The sequence below is a fragment of the Carcharodon carcharias genome, chromosome 9 (assembly GCF_017639515.1).
Source record: "Carcharodon carcharias isolate sCarCar2 chromosome 9, sCarCar2.pri, whole genome shotgun sequence".
NCBI classification, from domain to species: domain Eukaryota; kingdom Metazoa; phylum Chordata; class Chondrichthyes; order Lamniformes; family Lamnidae; genus Carcharodon; species Carcharodon carcharias.
The window spans coordinates 89,888,970-89,912,317 of NC_054475.1; the positions used below are offsets into that span (position 1 = coordinate 89,888,970).

General features: G+C 43.0%; 1 protein-coding gene across 1 annotated transcript in view; it reads right to left on the reverse strand.

The window, feature by feature from the left end:
• Positions 1 to 23,348, reverse strand: part of gcna (germ cell nuclear acidic peptidase) — a 48,114-nt gene that overhangs the window by 18,241 nt on the left and 6,525 nt on the right. Inside the window, exons 4-8 of the mRNA XM_041196305.1 lie at positions 20,234 to 20,315; positions 19,140 to 19,198; positions 14,343 to 14,412; positions 6,010 to 6,098; positions 4,827 to 5,249 (exon numbers count right to left, since the gene is read on the reverse strand). Of these exons, the coding sequence (XP_041052239.1) occupies positions 4,827 to 5,249; positions 6,010 to 6,098; positions 14,343 to 14,412; positions 19,140 to 19,198; positions 20,234 to 20,315 (723 nt within the window). The remainder of the gene's footprint in view (positions 1 to 4,826; positions 5,250 to 6,009; positions 6,099 to 14,342; positions 14,413 to 19,139; positions 19,199 to 20,233; positions 20,316 to 23,348) is intronic.

Here is a 23,348-nt window from a genome sequence, read left to right on the forward strand (position 1 = left end):
AATCAAAATGGACTGATTTAGTGTCAAGTTTCCTGAGTGTTGTTGGAGCTCCATTCATTCGGGTAGGTGGAGAGTATTCCATCACACTCTGGAGTTGTGCCTTGTAGACAGTGGACAGGCTTTGGGGAATCAGGAGGTGAGTGACTCTCCTAGCCTCTGACCTGTTCTTGTAGCCACAGTATTTATATGGCTAGTCCAGTTCAGTTTCTGGTCAATGATAACCCTCCCAGGATGTTGATGGTGGGGGGATTCAGCGATGGCAATATCATTGAATGTCATAGAGTGATGATTAGATTTTTTATTGTTGTAGAATGTCATTGCCTGGCACTTGTGTGGCATGAATGTTACCTGCCACTTGTCAGCCCAAGTCTGGATATTGTCCAGGTCTTGCTACATTTGGACATGGACTGCTTCAGATCTAAGTCGCCGCAAATGGTGCTAACATTGTGCAATCATCAACGAACATCCCCATTTCTGACCTCATGATGGAAGGAAGGCCATTGGTGAAGCGGCTGAAGGTGGTTGTGCCTAGGACACTACTCAGAGGAACTCCAGCAATGATGTCCTGGAACAGACAGGACTGACCTCCAACAACCACAACCATCTTCCTTTTGTGCTAGGTGTGATTCCAGCCACCAGAGAATTCCCTCCCCCGATTTTCATCGACTCCAGTTTTGCTAAGGCTCCTCGATTCCACACTCGGTCAAATGCTGCCTTGATGTCAAGGGCAGTCACCTCTGGAGTTCAGCTCTTTTGTCCATGTTTCAGCCAAGGCTGTAATGAGGTCAGAAACTGAGTGAACCTGATGGAATCCAAACTGAGTGTCGGTGAGAAGGTTATTACTAAACAAATGCCGCTTGATAGCACTGTTGATGACCCCTTCCATCACTTCACTGATGATAGAGAGTAGGCTAGTAGACAGTAATTGGCCAAACAAAAATAAAAACGGCTGGAAAAACTCAGGTGTGACAGAGAGGAATACGGTTTAATGTTTCGAGTCCATATGACTCTTCATCAGAACTGTCAGACCTGCTGAGTTTTTCCAGCTATTTTTATTTCAGATTTTCAGCATCCACAGTATTTTGCTTTTATCTCAGTAATTGGCCAAGTTGGGTTTGTCCTGCTTTTGGCGTACAATTTTCCACATTTCCGGGTAGATGCCAGTGTTGTAGCTGTACTGGAACAGCTTGGCTGGGGTGGCAGCAAGCTCTGGAGCAGCAGTCTTCAGTATTATTACTAGAATATTATCAGGTTCCATAGCCTTTGCAGTATCTAGTACATTCAGCAGGTTCTTGATATCACGTGGAGTGAATCGAATTGGCTGAAGACTGGCATCTGTGATGCTGGGGACCTCCAAAGGAGGCAGAGATGGATCATCCACCTGGCACTTCTGGCAGAAGGAGATTGTTGAGCATGCTTCAGCCTTATCTTTTGCACTGATGTGCTGGACTCCACCATCATTGAGGATGGGGGATATTTGTGGAGACTTCTCCTTCAGTGAGCTATTTAATCGCCCACCACCATTCATGACTGGATGTGGCAGGACTGGAGAGGTCAATAACCAGGGAGCATAGATTTAAGATAAGGGGCAGAGATTTAGAGGGGATTAGAGGAAATATTTTTTCACCCAGAAGGTGAGGGGGCTATCTGGAACTCTCCTTCTGAACATAGTGGTAGAGGCGGGAACCCTCACAACATTTAAGAAGTGTTTAGATGAACACTTGAAAAGCCATTGCATACGCCAAGTGCTGAAAAATGGGATTAAAGTAGATGGGTGCTTGATGACCGGTGCTGGCATGATGGGCCAAAAGGCCTGTTTCTGTGCTATAAAACTATGACTGCAGAGTTTAGATCTGCTTCTTGGTTGTGGAAATTGTTTGGCTCTATCACTTGCTGCTTATGCTGTTTGGCACACAAGTAGTCGTGTTGTAGCTTCACCAGGTGGACATCTCATTCTTCGGTATGCTTGGTTCTGCTCCTGACAAGCCCTCCTGCACTCTTCATCGAACGAGGGTTGATCCCCTGGCTTGGTGGTGATGCTAGAATTGGGGGTATGCCAGGCCATGAGGATACAGATTCTGATAGAGTACAATTCTGTTTCTGCTGATGGCCCACAGCGCCTCACGGATGCCCAGTCTCGAGTTGCTAGATCTGTTCAAAATCTATCCCAATTAGTGTGGCGGTAGTGCCACACAACACCGATTGAGGGTATCCTGAATGTGAAGGCAGGACTTCGCCTGCACAAGTATGTGCGATGGTCACTTCGAGTGATACTGTCATGGACAAATGCATCAGCGGCAGGCAGGTTGGCGAGGATGAGGTCAAGTGTGTATTTCCCTCATCATCTTCTGCAAGCCCAGTCTAGCAGCTGTGTCCTTTAGGATTCAGCCAGCTCAGTTTGTGGGTGGTGCTACCAAGCAACTCTTGGTGATGGATGTTGAAGTCCCACATGCAGAGTACATTCTGCACTCTTGCTAACCTCAGTGCTTTCTCCAAGTGGTGTTCAACTTGGAGGATTACTGATTCATCAACAAGGTTGATGAAGGGATTGCAATGCATGTTGTATATGTTATATATGGATTTTAAGAAAGCATTTGACAAAGTACCACATAAAAGGCTGGTTAACAAAGTTGAGGCTCATGAAATAGGAAGGTCAGCATCAGCTTGTATTAAGAAAGACATAACAGCAAGTCATTATAAATAAAGGCAAAATACTGCAGATACTGGAAATCAAATAAAAATAAAAAATGCTGGAAAAACTCAGCAGGTCTGACAGCATCTGTGGAGAGAGAGAGACACACAAATAATGTTTTGAGTCCATATGACTTCTTCAGATCCCTTTAGATCTGAAGAAGAGTCATACGGACTCGAAACGTTATCTCTGTCTCTCTCTCCACAGATGCTGTCAGACCTGCTGAGTTTTTCCAGCATTTTTTGTTTTCAAGTCATTATAAATGGTTGTATACCATACTCCAGTCTGGAAAAAGAATGGTGTTCCAAACAATATCAAACTTGGAGGTATGGCAAACAGTGAAGGTGATACCAGTCAACTGCAACAGAACATAGATAGGCTGGCAGAATGGGCAGAAATCAAATTTGATAGAGAAATGCAAGGTGAAAAATGCAATAGACTAAATGACAGTTCTAAAGAGAGTGTACAGGGCAGAGGAACCGGGGGACTCATGTGCATAAATCTTTGAAGGCAGCAGGACATATTGCAAGAGTAGTTAGTAAAGCATGCGCAAACTTGGACTTCATGGAGAGGTATGGAGTACATGCTGAACCTATATAAAACTCTAGTTAGAGTGTTCCATCCAGTTCTGGCCACCATACTTTAGGATGGATGCGAGGGTCCTTGAGGGGGTACAGAGGAGATTTCCCAGAATAGTTCCAGGTATGAGGGATTTTAGCTATATAGTTATTTTGGAGAAGTTGGGGTTGTTCTTTGGGGTAAAAGAGATTGAAGAGAGATTTAATACAGGTGTGCAAGATTATGACAAGTTTAGATAAGGTAGATAAAGAAAAGTTGTTCCCATTAGCTGATGAATAGAAGGACTAAGGGACACAAATTTAAGATTTTGGGCAAGAGGTGAGAGGGAATGTGAGGAAGAACTCTTTTTAAAAAAGCAGCAAGTGGTGATAACCTGGAACTTGCTGCCGACATTGGCTGTAGAAGTAGAGACTATCAATGATTTCAAAAGAAAATTGGATGGGCACTTGAAGAAATTATTGAAGAAATAGCTAAAGATAAAGTGGGGGAAACAGGGACTGACTGGATTGTTCTACAGAAAGGTTGCATAGGCTCAATAGACTGAATAAGCCACTTCTGTGCTGTAGATGACTGGGTCCCTCAGCCAGAGTGCAAACTGTGTCCTTGCTACCTTCAGTGGTATTCAATGTGGAGGACTATGATTCATCAGTTGACGGAGGGTGCTATATGGTAATCAGCAGATAGTTTCCTTGCCCATGTTTGGCCTGATGCCGTGAGGCTTCACTGGTTCCAGAGTCAATGTTGAGGACTCCCAGGGTCACTCCCTTTGGATTGTATACTCCTATGCCACTACCTCCTATCAGTCACTCTTCCCAGGGATGGTAACAGAGAAGTCTAGGACATTGACTGTAAGGTATGATTTGGTGAGCATGGCTACATCAGCCTATTGCTTGACTGGTCTATGAAACAGCTCTCAATTTTGGCAAAGCCCCCAAATGTTAGTGAGGAGAACTTTGCAGAGTGGACTGCATTAGGTGTGCATTTAAAGCAGCCAATGCCTAGCTCAATGCAGGGTTGTCTGTACTGCTTTTTTTTCTTAATTTTCACAACTGGCTAGAACATTTCAGAGAACAGTTAAGAGTAAACCACATTGCTGTGGGTGTGGAGTCACATGTAGGCCAGTCCCAAGCAGGGACAGCAAAATTGCCTTCCCTGAAGGTTATTAGTGAACCATATGGATTTTTATGACAATCTGGCTATTTCGTGGTCACAGTTACTCTTCAACTCCAGATTTATTTAATTAATTGAATTTAATTTCTCCCAGCTTCTAGAGCATTAGCCCAGTAAAATTACCACTGTGCTATCTTCCCTAATGGTCGCTAACCATTAAGCTAGTATGAAACAATAGTCAGAGGAGATGAAGGCGCTTGCTACAACATCTAGCTGATCACTGAGATTAAGTGAAGCAAGGCCATGAAAGGATTGAGATCATGTACTGTACATGGGGTGTGCATGCTCAAAACAGTCAACCTGTACATATTCACATACATGTTTACATCTAATCAGTACATTGATATGGCGGAGGGGCAGTGAATGGAGCTAATCAAAAACTTACCAGTAACAGCCATTCGTTTTCCATTCAAGTTGCTGGAAGTTAGAGCTGGAGTTCTAGTTTTGTTTTTAATCCAATGTAAAAGTGACTCAAACTCATCACTTGATGTGTCTGAAGGATGTGACATTTCATTCAATTGCTTGGAGTACATCGGATGATTTGAGCTATTATCACCTTTTGAACCCATAAGCCCTGTGGATAAAACTGAATCCAGCATTCCCAAAGTGCAAGAACCATGCTGCTTAGATTTCTTTTTTTTCCGTTTGTCCAACAGCTGATCTCTCTGCACATTTTTGATAGCAAAATAGTCTTCACTATTATTCAATACTGGCACCATTGATCTTGAGGTAGAATGTATACTATGGATTGCTTCCACAGAACATTTATTTGCTGGATCATGACTTGTCCAGATGGGTTCATGTTGTTCTGAGACAGAAGGTATGAGGACATAATGTTAACAAGTTTACAGCACCAGATTGGGTCTCCTCACAAACTCAAAATACCATTTCTATGCAGTAAACCAAATGTAAAATAATCTCAAGCTGTTCATTAAACTTCATTGCCATCTTCCACAGAATATTACTGAGACTGTCTGCACATTGACCCAGAAACTCAACAAGCCCTGGAAGATTTATTAAGACAGAATAATAATGGAAATACGTTTTCTCTCTCCCATCTTCCCTGTCAATATTGTTTTCTCTGGACTCCTGGGTGAATTTTTATCAGAATTCACAATGGTTGGCTTGTCAGCTCAAAATCATATTAGCTGCATGCTCACAATAACATGAGAAGCAGCAGAGTGAGTATTAACTAGCCTCCAGTACACAAAATAGAGGCATATCCAGATTCTAAGCTGAACTGCAATCAATTGAAGGCTGCAGGTTAAGAGAGGGAATTTAATGAAGAGTAGCCTGGGAAATCTCCCGGCATCTAGCCACAGGGGGCAGATGCAACAGTTCGGTCACAGGGACAAAGGAAAATGGAATAAATGCCAAAAAAATGTTAAATATTTCAAAAATAAGAGAAAAACAATTTTATTTGTGGTATCTTGCTAGCCTCTACTGAATGGTGTGCACTGGGAGGTAAAGAAAATGTTTCTAATGGGAAAAGTGATCCTTTAAATATTAGAAACTGCTGTAGCAAACAGATGGTATCTATTTTAATCTTCATTTCGCAGTTTACTTACCAATATCAGCACTGTACCCTGTCTCCACAGTCCCATTTATATCCAATTCATCGAGAGACGAGTGATCACTCACTATAAAATCTTTAAGACTGTACAGAAAATCTCATTACTATATGGAAATCAAGGAGCATAAAATGAAATTACTAAATATACAATCATGTGCCCTGATGCCACAATGCATTAGTGACTACTGCCAACAACCACTAATGGGACATTCATTAGGCACTGAAAAGACTGCACTAGAAAAGCAGGCATCCACTTCATTTTGGCTTCCACCTATTTATGTATTTATAATTTTCTACCCTCCATACTATAAACATGAACTTTGACCAATCAGCTCAACTTTGCAATTAAGATTTGTCACAACACAGTAGTAACCCTAGTTAAAGATAACATTTTAAACAGAGACAAGCAACAGATTAATCACTATAATATTAACAAACAACTGTGATAGCAAGTACATATTGCCCGTTATTTACTAAGAGGGCAATTAATGGAATGGAATTTGAAAAGAGTGAGAAAGAATCTGCACAATGCTGTAAAACAATTTAACAGCTAATAGAAAGCTGGCGTACATCTTTAGAATGGGCACATAGAGATTCAAGATAGTGTAGTCTTCATGTATGGTTAGAGGGCTGGTCATTCTTGAAACAAGAAATTCAGTCCTACTTTTCTCCCCTTAAGAGTTATCGGTCATACCTAGGGAATTTTATTATTTTTGCATATAGATTTGGAACAAGTTGTTGGCTTGGATTTTGTGGTCAGCAGCAAAGCTGACACTTTCAAAGAAAGCACGCCACAAAGATCTGGCAACGTGGGGAGGGTTTCACCTTTCCTTCTGGTTATTTGAATCGGCCACAAGTCTAGGGAATTGCCAGATATCCAGCAATAGTAATGTCAGCATAAGCAACCAATCACATTAAAAAATTCTCAAACAACAAGCCAGAATTTAAAATGCAGATTATCCTTCACTTTTTATAAATTTGAAGAACATAAGAAATAAGTGGATCATATGGCCCATTGGGCCTGCTCCACCATTCAGTATAATCATGGCTGATCTTGGGCTTTAACTCCATTTTCCCACCTGTTCTCATATCCCTCAATTCTGTGTATCCCAACCTTAAATATAATCAATGATGGAGCATTCACAACCCTCTGGGAAAGAGAATTTCAAAGATTCACAACCCTTTGAGCAACATTTCTCTTCAACGGAGTCCTCATCAGCCCCTTATCCTGAGTCTGTGCCTGTGTTCTAGATTTCACAACCAGGGAAAACAACCTCTTAAGTATCTACCCTACCCATACTCTTCAGAATCTTGTATGTTTCAATGAGATCACCTCTCATTCTTGTAAACTCCAGAGAATATGGGCCCAATTTACTTTGCCACTCATCCAGGACAACCCTCTCATCCCAGGTACCAATCGAATGAACATCCTCTGCCTCCAATGCAAGTATACCCTTCCTTAAATATGGAAAACGAAACTACACACTGTATTCCAGGTGTCGTTGCACCATAGCTCAATATGCAATTGTAGCAAGACTTCTTTATTCTTGTACTCCAATCCTCTTGAAATGAACACCAGCACATCATTTGCCTTCCTAATTGCTTGCTGTTTCTGCATGCTAAATGTGTTCTATGAGTGAGAACACCCAAGTAAATGTTGATTTTTTTTTGCAAAAATATACTTTTTTCATAAATCTTCGACAGCATTTCAAACCATTTCAAAATCACCATCACAAAAATACAATCAGGTTCAACTTTTACAACATGTATCACAAGGTGTATCAGTACAAACAATGAGCATTACAATCATTGGTAGACATTCATTTTGAGCTGTACATCCCGAGGGGCTCTTTACAGTTCCCAGCCCCTCGGTGCACTGTGGCAGAAAGGTCTTAGGCAGCGACCCTTCCTCATTGCGCCTTTGCGGCGGCTGCCCCAAGCTTTAGTGCATCCCTCAGCACGTAGTCCTGGACCTTGGAATGTGCCAATCTGAAACACTCGGTCGGGGACAAATCTTTGCGCTGGAAGACCAACAAGTTATGGGCAGACCAAAGAGTGTCTTTTACCGAGTTGATGATCCTCCAGCTGCAGTTGATGTTTGTCTCGGTGTGTGCCCCTGGGAACAGCCCATAGAGCACAGAGTCCTGTGTCACAGAACTGCTCGGGACGAACCTCGACAGAAACCACTGCATCTCTCTCCAGACCTTCTCTGCAAAGGTACAATCTACAAGGAGGTGAACAACGGTCTCTTCCCCACCACAGCCACCTCGAGGGCAACGTGCCGAGGGGGTGAGACTCCTGGCGTGTAGGAAGGATCTGACAGGGAGGGCTTTTCTCACCACCAGCCAAGCTACATCTTGGTGCTTGTTGGAAAGTTCTGACGATGAGGCATTCTGCCAAATGACTGTCAGTCTGCTCGGGGAACCATCCCACCGGGTCCACCCTCTCCTTTTCCCTTAGGACCTCTAAGGTGTTATGTGCCGACCACTGCCTGATGGACTTGTGGTCAAAGGTGTTTCTCTGCATAAATTTTTCCACAAGGGACAGGTGGTACGGCACGGTCCAACTACTTGGAGCGTTCCGCGGCAGTGTGACCAGACCCATCCTTCGCAACACTGGGGACAGGTAGAACCTCAGCATGTAGTGACACTTGGTGTTTGCATACTGAGGGTCTACACACCGCTTGATGCAGCCACACACAAAGGTGGCCATCAGTATGAGGGCGATGTTGGGCACGTTTTTTCCCTCTTTATCTAGAGGCTTGTACATCGTGTCCCTGTGGACACAATCCATTTTCGACCTCCAGATAAAGCGGAAGATGGCTTGGGTGATCACCACCACGCAGGAGTGTGGAATGGGCCAGACCTGCGCCATGTACAGCAACAGCGAGAGTGCCTCACACCTGATGACCAGGTTCTTACCTGCAATAGAGAGGGAGCATCGCTCCCACATGCCCAGTTTCCTTTTCACCATAGACACTTGCTCCTTCCAGTTTCTAACGCATGCCCTGGTCCTTCCGAACAAGTAAATGTTGATTTTTTTTTGCAAAAATATACTTTATTCATAAATCTTCAACAACATTTCGAACCATTTCAAAATCACCATTACAAAAATACAATCAGGTTCAACTTTTACAACATGAATCACAAGGTCTATCAGTACAATGAATATTACAATCATTGGCAGGCATTCATTTTGAGCTGTACATCCGCGGGGCTCTTTACAGTTCCCAGCCTCTCGGTGCACTATGGCAGAAAAGTCTTAGGCAGTGACCCTTCCCTATTGCGCCTTTGCGGCGGCTGCCCCAAGCTTTACTGTGTCCCTCAGCACGTAGTCCTGGACCTTGGACTGTGCCAGTCTACAACACTCGGTCGGGGACAACTCTTTGCACCGGAAGACCAACAAGTTTCGGGCAGACCAAAGAGCGTCTTTTACCGAGTTGATGATCCTCCAGCTGCAGTTGATGTTTGTCTCGGTGTGTGTCCCTGGGAACAGCCCGTAGAGCACAGAGTCCTGTGTCACAGAAATGCTCGGGACGAACCTCGACAGAAACCACTGCATCTCTCCACAGACTTTCTTTGCAAAGGCACAATCTACAAGGAGGTGAACAACGGTCTCTTCCCCACCACAGCCACCTCGAGGGCAACGTGCAGAGGGGGTGAGACTCCTGGCGTGTAGGAAGGATCTGACAGGGAGGGCCTTTCTCACCACCAGCCAAGCTACGTCTTGGTGCTTGTTGGAAAATTCTGGTACCGAGGCATTCTGCCAAATTACTTTGTCAGTCTGCTCAGGGAACCATCCCACAGGATCCACCCTCTCCTTTTCCCTCAGGGCCTTTAAGACGTTACGTGCCGACCACTGCCTGATGGACTTGTGGTCAAAGGTGTTTATAAATTTTCCCACGAGGGACAGGTGGTACGGCACGGTCCAACTACTTGGAGCGTTCCGCGGCAGCATGGCCAGACCCATCCTTTGTAACACTGGTGACAGGTAGAACCTCAGCATGTAATGACACTTGGTGTTTGCATACTGAGGGTCTACACATCGCTTGATGCAGCCACACACAAAGTATGAGGGCGATGTTGGGTACGTTTTTTCCCCCTTTATCTAGAGGCTTGTACATCGTGTCCCTGCAGACACGATCCATTTTTGACATCCTGATAAAGTGGAAGATGGCTCGGGTGATCGCCACCACGCAGGAGTGTGGAATGGGCCAGACCTGCGCCACGTACAGCAATGGCGAGAGTGCCTCACACCTGATGACCAGGTTCTTACCCGCAATGGAGAGGGAGCGTCGCTCCCACATGCCCAGTTTCCTTTTCACCATAGACACTCACTCCTTCCAGTTTCTAATGCATGCCCTGGTTCCTCCGAACCATATCCCCAGCACCTTCAGGCCGTCAGCCCTGACAGTGAGGGGGACAAAGGATCGGTCAGCCCGGTTCCCAAAGAACATAGCCTCACTCTTCCCATAATTTACCTTGGCTCCTAAGGCCAGTTCAAACTGGTCGCAGATGTGGATCAGTCTGTGCACCGACAGGGGATCCGAGCAGAAGACGGCGACATCGTCCATGTACAGGGAGGCTTTGACCTGAGTGCCTCCACTGCCTGGGATCATCACTCCTCTTATGCCCGGATCCTTACTGATGGACTCAGCAAATGGTTCTATGCAACACACGAAAAGAACAGGCGAGAGAGGGCAGCCCTGCCTGACTCCAGATTTAATCGGAAAGCTATCTGATTCCCACCCATTGATAGAGACTGCACTACTGATGTTAGTGTAGAGCAGTTGGATCCAATTGCGAATTCCTTCCTCAAACCCCATTTTGGAGAGCACATCCACCATGTAGGTGTGCGATATTCTGTCAAAAGCCTTCTCCTGATCCAGGCTGATGAGGCAGGTATCCACACCCCTGTCCTGTACATAGGCAATTGTATCCCTGAGCAGCGCGAGGCTGTCAGAGATCTTCCTGCCCGGCACAGTGCAGGTCTGGTCAGGGTGGATCACCAATTCCAGAGCGGATTTCATCCGATTGGCGATGACCTTGGACAGAATCTTATAGTCCACATTCAACAGTGAAATGGGTCACCAATTTCTAATTTCCTCCCTTTCCCCCTTGTGCTTGTAGATGAGGGTGATAATGCCTTTCCTCATGGATTCTGACATACTGCCGGCCAGGAGCATACTCTCATACACTTCTAGCATGTCCTGGCCGATCCAGTCCCACAGAGCCGAATACAACTCCGCCGCAAGCTGTCACTTCTGGGAGTTTTACTCTTCTCGAAGGACTCAAGGGCCTCAGTCAGTTCGTCAGGAGTTAGCGCTTTGTCCAGGCTCTCCCGTGTACTGTCATCTAAGACCTCCGTGATAGAGGACAGGAAGGACTGGGAGGCCGTGCCGACTGTGGGCTTCACGTCATACAATCCGGCATAAAAGGATTTGTTGATCCTCAAAATGTCCGACTGTGATGACTTTACTGAGGCTGCTGATCACAGAGCTCTCTCTGTGTACCTTTTGGAAGAAGAAACGTGAGCACATCTCGTCCTGCTCCACGGAGCGGACTCTGGAATGGAAGATGATCTTGGAGGCGTCCGAGGCTTGCTGGCTCTTCACCTCTTGGAGTTCCTCCTTGACATCGACCCCAATCGACTGCAGCCGGAGCAGATTCTGCATGTTTTTCTGGAATCGGGACATTTCCCTCTGTTCCTTTCTAGCTTTCTGGGTGCCTTTGAGGATGAAAAACCTCTTGATGTTTCCCTTGATCGCTTCCCACCAGCGTGTCAGTGACTCAAAGTGGAGTTTCACTGTTCTCCAACCTTTGTAATCCCTCTTGAACTCCTCAATGTTCTTTGGGATGTTCAGAGGGACAAGTGCACACCTTTTAAAAAAAATCCTGCTTTTCTATTCCAACTACCAAAGTAAATATCTTCACACTTCGCCACATTATAGTCCATCTGCCACCTTGTTGGTCACTCAGTTTTACTGTCTATATTTCTTTGCAGTCTCTTTTTGTCTTCCTCACAGTTTGCATTCCGGCCTAGCTGTGTATCATCAGTAAACTTAGATATATCACTCTTGGTCTCTTCATCTAAGTCATTAGCATAGAATGTAAATAACTGAGGCTCCAATAGTGATCCTTGTGGCACTCCACTAGGCATAGCCTGCAAATTTGAAAATGCCACAGTATCAGTAGTATTGTCAAAATAAGTAACTATGTAAAAAGATTAAAGAAGCTCAAGCTGCACAGGTTAAAGCAGCAGTGGGGTGACAGCAACAAATTGTATTTATATAGCACCTTTAATGTAAAAAACATAATAAGGCACTTCACAGGAGCTTTATAAAACAACATGTGACACTGAGCCACATAAGGAAATATATGGGCAAATGGCCAAAAGCTTGATTTCAAAGAGAAAAGCAAGTAAATGTTTAGTCAAGAAAATCCAGAGCTTAGGACCTCGGGCAGCTGAAGACACAGCCACTAACCATGGAGGAAGTATTCAAAATAATTTCCTGAGCTGGATAGTAAATATTAAAATATTTTGGATGTTCAGCTGCTAATGGAATGATATTTGATGGGCTGAGTGACCCTCTTGCTCTGTCCAATGATCCCCTTTCATACTGGTCAGTGCAACTTCAAGACCCTCCCTACTTTAAAATAGCTATTTCTTAGCCACCATACCATTATTGTCAGTTTCAATCAGAAATGCAAGTTGAGACAACCGCATAATGATTAAAATAGCAATGGTTTGGAAATACACCAAAAAACATCATGATTTAAACAACAGGCCGCAGGTGCTGGAAATCTAAAATCAAAGCAGAGAATACTGAACAGCAGACCAAGTCTGGCGGCCACTGTGGCAAGAGAAGCAGAGTTAATGTTTTCAGTCGATGGCCATTTATCAGGACTGCTTGTAGGAGACTTTTAAGCAGACACATCAGGCACATGGCAAAATATGCCAAGGACAGTGAATAAAATAGAAGGGACAAAAGGGGCAGTTCTGATGAAAGATCATCAGCCTGAAATATTAATCATTTTTCTCTTCACAGATGCCGCCTAAACTGCTGAGTATTTCTAGCATTTTCTGATTTTTGATTACAAGAATTTAATTTCTACTCATATAATCGATTCCGAATGAATTTAGTGCTCACTGTCGCATCTAAAAATCCAGATCTAGTGATCTGATCCACTGAAAAGATTTCTATGATATTGGTTTGAATTAATTAGGAATTAGTGAGACTATAACTGTCACATTCAACAAGCAAGAGCAAATAAAATGTTGACAGTGTCTATATCATCCACAAAGTTCTAAAAACCATTGAAATCGGTTGGGGCCAGATCATAAGAGCATAAGAACTAGGAGCAGGAGTAGGCAATTCAGCTCCTTGAGCCTGCCCCGCCTTTCAATACGATCAAGGCTGATCTCATTTTGGCCTCAACTCCAATTTCCTGCCCTCTCCCCATAACCTTTCAACTCGTTACTAATTAAAAATCTGTCTATCTCCTCAAATTTATTCAGCGTCCCAGCATCCACTGCATGCTGAGGTAGTGAATTCCACAGATTCACAACCCTTTGAGAAAAGTAATTCCTCCTCATCTCTGATTTAAATCTACCACCCCTTAGCCTAAAACTATGGCCTCTCATTCTAGAATGCCCCAGAAGGCGAAACATCCGCTCGACGTCAACTTTGTCTATCCCCTTTAGCATCTTATATACCTCAATTAGCTCTCCTCTCATCCTTCTAAACTCTAGCGAGTATAGACCTGAACTGCTCAATCTCTCCTCATAAGACAAGCCCCGCATCTCTGGAATCAATCTAGTGAACCTCCTCTGAACTGCCTCCAATGCAACCACATCCTTCCTCAAGTAAGGGGACACAATGGCGCACAGTGCTCCAGGTGTGGTCTCACCAATGCCTTGTACAGTTGCAACAATACTTCACTATTTTTTTATACTCTATTCCTTCAGCAATAAATGCCAAAATTCCATTTGCTTCCTTATTACCTGCTGTACCTGCATGCTAGCTTGCAGCGATTCATGCACGATGACACCCAGATCCCTCTGCACTGAAGTTTCTCTCCATTTAAATAATTAGTCACCTTCTTATTCTTCCGACCAAAATAGATAACCAAGCCTGGACCAAATTGCTTCTTTTCTATTTATGCTGAAGTAGAGAGACATGAAGAGTGCAATACATTTGAGCTGACAGAAATTTATCTTCTATGAATTAAAACCTTCCGACTGTGGTGTCAGAACTTCATTTTCTACAACAATTAAGTTGATGCGGAACTCCCATTTTTAACAAAACATTCAGCCACACTCACTCACCTGTCATCATTTTCCCTCCAAGCACTATACTTTTGTGATTGCGTATGCAGTGTCTTTACTTGCGTCAGAACTGATGGAGAAAGAGATTATGTCCATGTTAACATAAAACCAAATCCAATATTAACCCCTGTCAATTTTTAACAATGTTATCTGCATTCTAGCATTGTGCAAAAATCCTTATTGAAGCTGCAGCAGACATATATAAACTTCAAGACATACATAAACCTCAGCACACAGCCCAAAGAAACAATAACCTGTGCTGGAAACTGATTTTAAAAACCTGAGCAATCTTTCTCAATGTGGACTATTATGGCAACATAAGAAAGTACAGGCCAGGGTAAAAAAAACCGCTATATGCAGTTCATCTAGCCACACAAAATAAAGCCTCTCAACCATATACTCCCCTCAAATATCTATCCGATTTTGTCAAGTCTTTTTCCCCCCCGACTTATGTTCCACACACTGCATAAAGTACTTAAATCTGAACTGTCCATGCAATCTTTAAAGCTTAAGCCAGTGTCCCCTGGTTCTAGCATTTGCTGCATTCTGAAATTACTCTGGTCCAATTAAACTTTTCCCTTAAGAATTATGAATATTTGACTATCAATCAGCATAACCATCTCCATAGTAAGCAATCTGTGCTGAATCTCATCTTAACCCGTGATGTTCCAGCGGAAACACTTTCAGTGCCACAAGCATCTGTTTATAACTATAGTTGCCCATACCTGGCAGCATGCCAGTAAATCTACATTACATGGTTGCTTTGGCGTTAAAATCCTTCCAATAATGAGTTGGCCAAAACAGTTCACAGTGTTCCAACTGTGACTCAAGAAGCATTTTGTACAAATTGATCATTGATTATTGACTGCCTGTTTCCACCTCCATAACATTGCCCCACTTAGCGCATCTGCTGCTGAAATCCTCAATCATGCCTTCATTATCTCCAGACGTGACTATTCCAGGGCACTCCTGGTTCCCACATTCTCCGTAAACCCATTTAAAACTTTGCTGACTATGCCCACCTCGCAGCAAGTCTGTAGTTCCTATCACCGCTGTGCTCACCGACTTATAGTGGACCCCTGTCAAGCAACATCTTTAAAATTCTCATCCTTGTTTTCAAATCCCTCCATGGCCTCACCCTTCCTTTTCTCTGTAATATCCATCCCACACCCTGAGATATATCTGTGCTGCTCTAATTCTGACCTCTTGTGCATTTTTAATTTTAACTGTTGCACCATTGGTGGCTGTATCTTCAATTGTCTATCTCCAAACTCTGGAATACCCTGCCTACAACCCTCTACCACGCTTTCCTCCTTTAAGATGCCTCTTAAAACTCACCTTTTTGACCAAGCATTTGGTAATCTGAGCCAATGGCCCAGATCTTCTGATCTCCGGATTGTCAGAGAACAGACATACAATCCAAGACGCGCATCAGGGTCCTGTGGAAGTCTCGACACACCGACTGCATGGGAATTACCCGGGAAGCTTGAACTTTCGATGGGCAACTCCTCCTGCTCCCAAGACCCTCTGAAGTCTCCAACTCTAACTCAGGATTGGAGACTTTGGATGGTTCTGACTTACATACTAGATAGTTACCCAGGAAATAGACAGAAAAATCCTAGTCTAACTCCTGAGTAACTATACAACTAACCACCCCTCTCCCCAACTGACCCTTCCTGACCAGTCGCCCACCCAACTCGACAACCAGTCCCCACCACTCAACTAACCCCCCCAAACCCCCAACACAACTAGCCCCCACCACCCAACAAGTCCCTGCCACCCTATCCACTTACCTCACCCACCCTACCCATCCACTCACTCATTTACTAACACTGGTGCTGTAAAATGGGGGCCTGGGCTTCTACAGTAATTCTCTTCACCTGAGGATTCCTGCATTGGGAAAGTTTTTCTTCACTGTGGATCGAAAGTCGAAGTTCTTTCAATGTATGCAGGTCAGTGGGTAGTTGTCTGTCTCACCAGCATCCATTACAGGGGTTACAACTCTGCTTGGAGGTTTTGAGCTAATATCTTCTTATAATACCAGGTGATGTTTCATTACATTAAAGTCACTAAAAGTTGTTTCTTCTTTACTCGATGGCAATGCCTCTATTTATGAAACTCAAAATGGTATTGACTTTTTCATTATCATATTTACACTTTCAGGAAAGTGTGTCTTTCAACTGTCCTCTTGCTTGTCCACACCCTTTATCTTTCTATGGAGTGTAATCCCATTCCTTGTTTCTTTGCAAAAAAGTTAATTTACAATAACCCATATAGGCTTACATGCAAGCCTATCTATCTATTCTACACACTTCGGTTTCCCTGAAGTTTTGCACAGCCCTCTTGGTTTTTGCAAAACTAGTTACTTTTCTGTCTGATTCCAAGTTTGTGCTCTCGAGTTTCAACTATACAGAGAACAAAAGTTGACAGAGAGATCCCTGGAATAGACAAACTTTCTCCAAACTGGCCAAAATCCATTTACCTTAACTCTTGTTTTAACCACTTTCTATCAATGCCCCTATATTTCCTTTCAAAGCACACACCTGAATTTTTGCAATTTTTAAAAATCGAGGGCGTTCTGCTCCTGGCATGTTTCCCTACTTCATTTGAGAAAGCAGGACAATCCAACCTGGCCAGTTACCACCCCATCAGTCTGCTCTGCATCATCAACAATGCTATCAAGCGGCACTTGCTCAGCAATAAACTGCTCACTGATGCACAGTTTGGGTTCAGCCAAGATCACTCAGCTTCTGACCTCATTAAACCTTGGTTCAAACACGGACATAAGAGCTGAATTCCAGAGACGAGGTGAGAGTGACTGCCCTTGACATCAAGGCAGCATTGGACCGAGTGTGGCATCAAGGAGCCGTAGCAAAATTGGAATCAATCGGAATCGAAAAAATCTCTCCACAGGTTGGAGTCATACCTAGCACAAAGGAAGATGGTTGTGATTGTTGGAAATCAATCATCTCAGTTTCAGGACAACACTGCAGGAGTTCCACAGGACAGTATCCCAGGCCCAATTTTTAGCTGCTTCATCTATGGCCTTCCTTTCATCATAAGGTCAGAAGTAGGATTGTTCGCTGATGATTGCACAATGTTCAACACCAATGGCGACTCCTCAGATAGTAAAGAAGTCCAAATGCAGCAAGACCTGGAAAACATCCAGGTTTGGGCTGACAAGTAACATTCATGCAACACAAGTGCCAGGCAATGGCCACCTCCAATGAGAGAATCTAACCATCGTCCTTTGATATTCAATGGCATTACCATCACTGAATTCCCTACTTTCAACATCCTGGGGATTACCATTGACCAGAAACTGAACTGGACTAGCTATATGAATACTATGGCTAGAAGGTCAGAAGCTAGGAATCCTGCGGCAAGTAACTCGCCTCCTGGCTCCCCAAAACCTGGCCACCATCTATGAAGCACAAATCAGGAGCGTGATGGAATACTCTCCGCTTGCCTGGATGAGTGCAGCTCCAACAACACTCAAGACAAGAAGCTTGACATCATACAGGGCAAGACAGCCCACTTGATTAACACCCCTTCCACAAACATTCACTCCTTCGGCCACCAACGAACAGTGGCAGCAGTGTATACCGTCTACAAGATGCACTGCAGAAACTTACCAAGGCTCCTTAGGCAGCACCTTCTAAACCCATGACCACTACAATCCAGAAGGATGGGGGCAGCAGATACATGGGAACACCACTGCCTGAAAGTTCCCCTCCAATCCACTCACCATCCTGAATTGGAAATATATCGCTGTTCCTTCACCGTCACTGGATCAAAATCCTGGAACTCCCTCCCTAACAGCACTGTGGGTGTACCTACACCACAGGGCCTGCAGCGGTTCAAGAAGGCAGCTCACCACCACCACCTTCTCAAGGGCAATTAGGGATGGTCAATAAATGCAATGATGCCCACAGTTGAAGGCTCATTCGAACTCGAAACATTAACTGTGTCCCTCTCCACAGATGCTGCCAGACCTGCTGAGTTTTTCCAAGTATTTTTGTTTTTGTTTTGGATTTCCAGCATCTGCAGTTTTTTGCTTTTATCAAAGCATTTGCATTCTTCACTCAGGCAGCACATTGTTGCACAAACAGTTCACTCCTTTGTCGGACACATGCAGAGCCAATCATAGTTCAAGAGAAATGGAACATCTTCACTATGTGGCTCTCTCTCTGCTACCAGGTGCAACCTCCTGCAATGGACTCATTTTCATCTTACATTACAGTCAGCAATTAAAGACTGCTTTTCTTTTACTTATTGGAAGGGGTAGTGGTGAGGAAATTGCTGGCTTTAAATATCACTATCATAAACTTTTAAGGCCTGACCACTAGTCTCCGATTTAGTTTATTTCCTCAGACATTAGGCACATTCATTATGCCGATTTAATGGAAGAGTTAGAGTGTTACGATTGGCTAGCATTGATGGATTGAGTTGTTCCTTGACTTTTTCTTTTGTTCTCTTTCTGGATCCAACATAGCACAAGTTAAATACAGCTCTTAATGCAAAAGTACCCAGAATGCAGGACAAATTGTCAGTCTCACATAACAGAGGATGGCAAGTGTGGAAGCTGGATAAGATTTGCACCACTATTAGGGTGTACTCGAGGCTGGGGTTAAGACACATAGCTGGAGTTGTTTTTATGCTATGAAATTATTCATTATGTACTTAGCGTGGTGCGTTCAGTGCAACTACCTTACAATGCTCCAATCTCTATAGCTGATTTTATTGAAGACAAAAGTAAAGCTTAAAAAAACACACACATTTTAAGATGTTACTCACATTTTTCATAATCTTCATGCCCACTGGAATCGGTGCTTGGTTCAGAAATATAATCATATCTGATACAGACAAAATGTGAACAATAGAATTGTCATTGTAATGATTCCTGTATATAGAAACTCATTGCACAGAACTGCACTGCTGCCTTTCAGGTGAGCCGTTAAACCAAGGCCTCATCTGCCCCCTCAGGTCGGAGCAAAAGATCCCTTGGCATTATTTTGAAGAGGAGCAGGGCTGTTACTCCCAGTGACCTGGCCAATATTTATTTCTCAAAAGAACATCACAAAAAACAGATTATCTGGTTGCCATCACATTGCAGTTTATGGGAGATTGCTGTGCAAATTGGCTTCCCAGTTACCTACATTACAATGGTGAAATACTTAATTGGTTAGAAAGCACTTTGCGATGTCCTGTGGTCATGAAAGGTGCTATAGAAATAGCAGTCTTTTTTAAAAAAACTTGTCTGAAACAGGTGTCTTAGCTCTGCCACTTAAATTAACTGTATTGACCTACGATTCCTTTTAATCTTTTCCAAAATTTTTATTCCCTTCCTTTTTAAAAGCTATAATGGATTCTGCCACTACCACTGTTAAGATGTGAAATGACCTATGTAAAAAAAAAAAAATTCTTATATTTGGCGATTTTTTTTTTATACTTTGGTTACTATATCACTGATTGTAGAAATAGTCTTCCCCTATTTACTTTATCAAATCCATTGGAATTCTGAGCATAATCAGACCTCCTTTTTACCTTCTCCATCCCAATGAGCGTTTAGTTTCTTCTCAAACCTCTCATAACTAAAACCTCTCATCCAGAGATCAGGGAATTTCTTCTGCACACTTCATATGACTAAATCTAACTTAAATATTTTGACGTAACTCAAAAAGCAATTGAGCGCCAATTCAATGAGTATTGGCATATTCTTGGACTGGTTAAAATCAGTGCATAGGAAAAATGGCCAGCTAACGTACTTAGCTTTTCTTAACATTTTGCACCATCTGTATAATACAAAAGCCATCCAGAGTTCCTATTCCAATCAGTATTTATTGAGACAGAAGCTACTGTGATATCCCCAGTCTCCAGTACACTCGCACCTTTTATTCTTAGTCCTCGATGCCCTTCTTGATGGGAAATCTGAGTTTAACAACCTCGTCTGGGTGACATCTGAGAGAGAGCCTGTAAGATGAGAGTCAAACAACATCTTGGATTGGAAGTTTACAACAATGTTACAATTAAACACACCCAGAAAGGCTACCCTTAAATATGTAGTGCACCTTTCTAGAAAAATCTTAACTATCCAGTTGTGGGAGCTGGTGGGGCGGTATGCATGGAAGAGAAACAAGGGCACAAAGGATAGTAGAGTAATATTTTGTATAACTCAACTTGAGCATTACACACACAGCTTGTACAAAATCTAATAATGTAGATTTTTTTTTAATCTACCCCCCCATCCCCCCCCCCCAAAAGCTCTAGTGTTTTAAAAATTAAAACTACTAAAATTTAGTTCTAAAACTCTGGCAAGAGTGGGATTAAAACATTGGTAAAAGCAGAATTACAATACAGACTGGATCAAAAAAAGCTTTTAAAGAAACAATTCATTCAACTGATAAAGGCATCAGAAGTTGGCTCCAATTTTTGTCAGGAAAGATAAAACGATCAATCTCTTGCTCACTAGGGCTAATTGTTGAAACAAGGCCAGCCCTCTACTCAGCTAAATAGCATATTTCCTACAATTAAAACTTTTGTTGAGCAAATACACACTCTAGACTTGCTGAAGATGGCAACATTCAAATGGTGAAGATCTCTCAAATTCCAGTCTAGGCCATACCAGAAACCAAGGTCTTGTCATTGTTCTACATTCACAAGCTAAACTCAGCTACAAAGTGAGGTGGGGGAAAGAGAGAGAAAGACACAACATCTACTTAGGATTCATGCAAATTTTAAAATTCCTTCCACCTAGTGCCTCATTTACTCTAATAATATACCATTCATCTCCTGCAACATTGTCTTGATTCTGTGTAAAGTGCAGACAGAAGCAAGGGTAGAGACCAGGGAGGTTGTGGGGTGGGGTGGGTGGGGCGCGGATTATCTAGACCAGGATGTGTAGACTTAAATTCCATACCCATTTAAAGTCAGGTATTGTCTTTATTTTCATACAATAAATTCCTATGTCCACATCTAAAGCTGCCTATGTATAACTTGCCACATGTAATTACACCATTCAGTTAAATGCAGATGCTTACAGAAAAAATGAGGAGTTAAAATCTTCTCTGCGCCCTCTCTGGAGCATTCACAATGTTCTTAAAGTTTGGTGCTCAAAGTTCAATACTCAAGTTGAGGTCAAACCAGTTTTATGTAAAGGTTCATCATAACTTGTACTTGCCTCTTTCATAAAGCCCAGGGTCCCATTTGCCTTATTAACCACTTCCTCAACTTGCCCTGCCACCTTCAACAATTTGTGCACATATACTCCTAGGTCTCTCTTCTCCTGCACTCCCTTTAGTACTGTTCCCATTATTTTATATTGCCTCTCTTCAAATCCCCCGACCAAAATGCTTCTCTGCATTAATTTTTTTTCCACCCATGTGTCCACCTATATTTGCCTATATTTGTCTTCTTGAATGTTATCACTATTCTTCTCAGTTTCACAGTAATTCCAAATATTGCATCATCTGCAAATTTTGAAATTGTGTTCCACACACCAGAGTCTAGAGGGTCATTAACGTATCTCAGGAAAGGCCATGCTCCGAATACCGAGGCCTGGGGAACCCCACTACAGTAATTCCTTGCTTAACATTGTAGTTGCATTCCGGGAAAGTGCAACTTTAAATGAAACAGCATTAAGCAAATCAGATTCTCCCATTACAATGTAAAAGTTGTAGTTGGATCCTTACTCATCAGAAAAAAAATTAAACATTATACCCTGATATCCTGCAGTTGTACATTCCTAAATTCCTATATATGAAATATTAATTCTTTCTACTTACCCCTCCTGCTCATCACTTCTCCTGCTTCACTCTCCTGAGCGAGGAGTCAGGTGAAGGGTGGCGAGCACGAGAGGCCACTTAGACCAAATGACACTAGGTAGGCCCCAGCACAAATCTCCGCTAAAACGAAAATCCTGGCACTAAGTGAGCATACCGGCCCCATTATATCCAGTTGAAGCGGAACTTTTTAAAACTGGGCAACCCAAAACAAAAATTTGCAATATATAGCTCACCCTAGTCTGAAAAACAACCATACATCAATACACTTGGTTTCCTGTCACTCAGCCAACTTCTTAGCCATGGTGCCACTGACTCTTTTATTCTATGAGTTTCAACTTTGCGGACAGGCCTGTTATCTGACATTTATCAAATGCCTCTGGAATTCCGCACATACATTACCCACAAACCTCTTACCTCAAAAAGACTCATCAATTTAGTCAAACACAATTTAGCCTTAGCAAATCTATGCCAACTTTCCTTAATGAATTTATATTTGTCCAAGTGACTTTTTGTCCTGCATCATCATTTCTAAAAGCTTTCCCACCAAAGAGGTTAAACTGACTGGCCTGTCATTGCTTGGCTTATCCTTACACCTTGGTTCAAAAAAAAAGGGTGTAACATTTGCAACTGTCTAGTCCTCTGGCACCAATCTTATATCCAAAGAGGTTTGAATGATTATGGCCAGTACCCCTGCAATTTCTACCCTCACTTCTCTCCCTATCCTCGAATGCATTGGATCTGATCCTAATGGCTTATCAGCTTCCAAATACAGCCACCTATCTAATACCTCCTCTTTATCAATTTTTAGCCCATCCAGTGTCTCAACTACCTCCTTTCTCACTATTACATTGGAAGCATCTTCCTTGTAAAGACAGATGCAAAGTACTCATATAGTACCTCAGCCACACCCTCTGCCTCCAAGCCTAAATCCTTTTTTGCTCCTTAAACAGCTGTTCCTCCTTTTACCACTTTTTTTTTAAAATATATGCCTATGTTTTTTGGATGCCCTTTTATGTTGGCTGCCAGTCTCTTCTCATATTCTCTTTTTGATTCTCATTTCTTTTCTCACTTCCCCTCCGAAGTTTCCATATTCTGCCTAGATCTCACTTGTATAAAATCAACCTGACATCTGTCATATGAATCTTTTTTTCCTGTTTCACCTTACCCACTTTCTCGTGCCCCAAGGCGATCAGACTTTGTTTGCCCAATTCCACCCACCCAG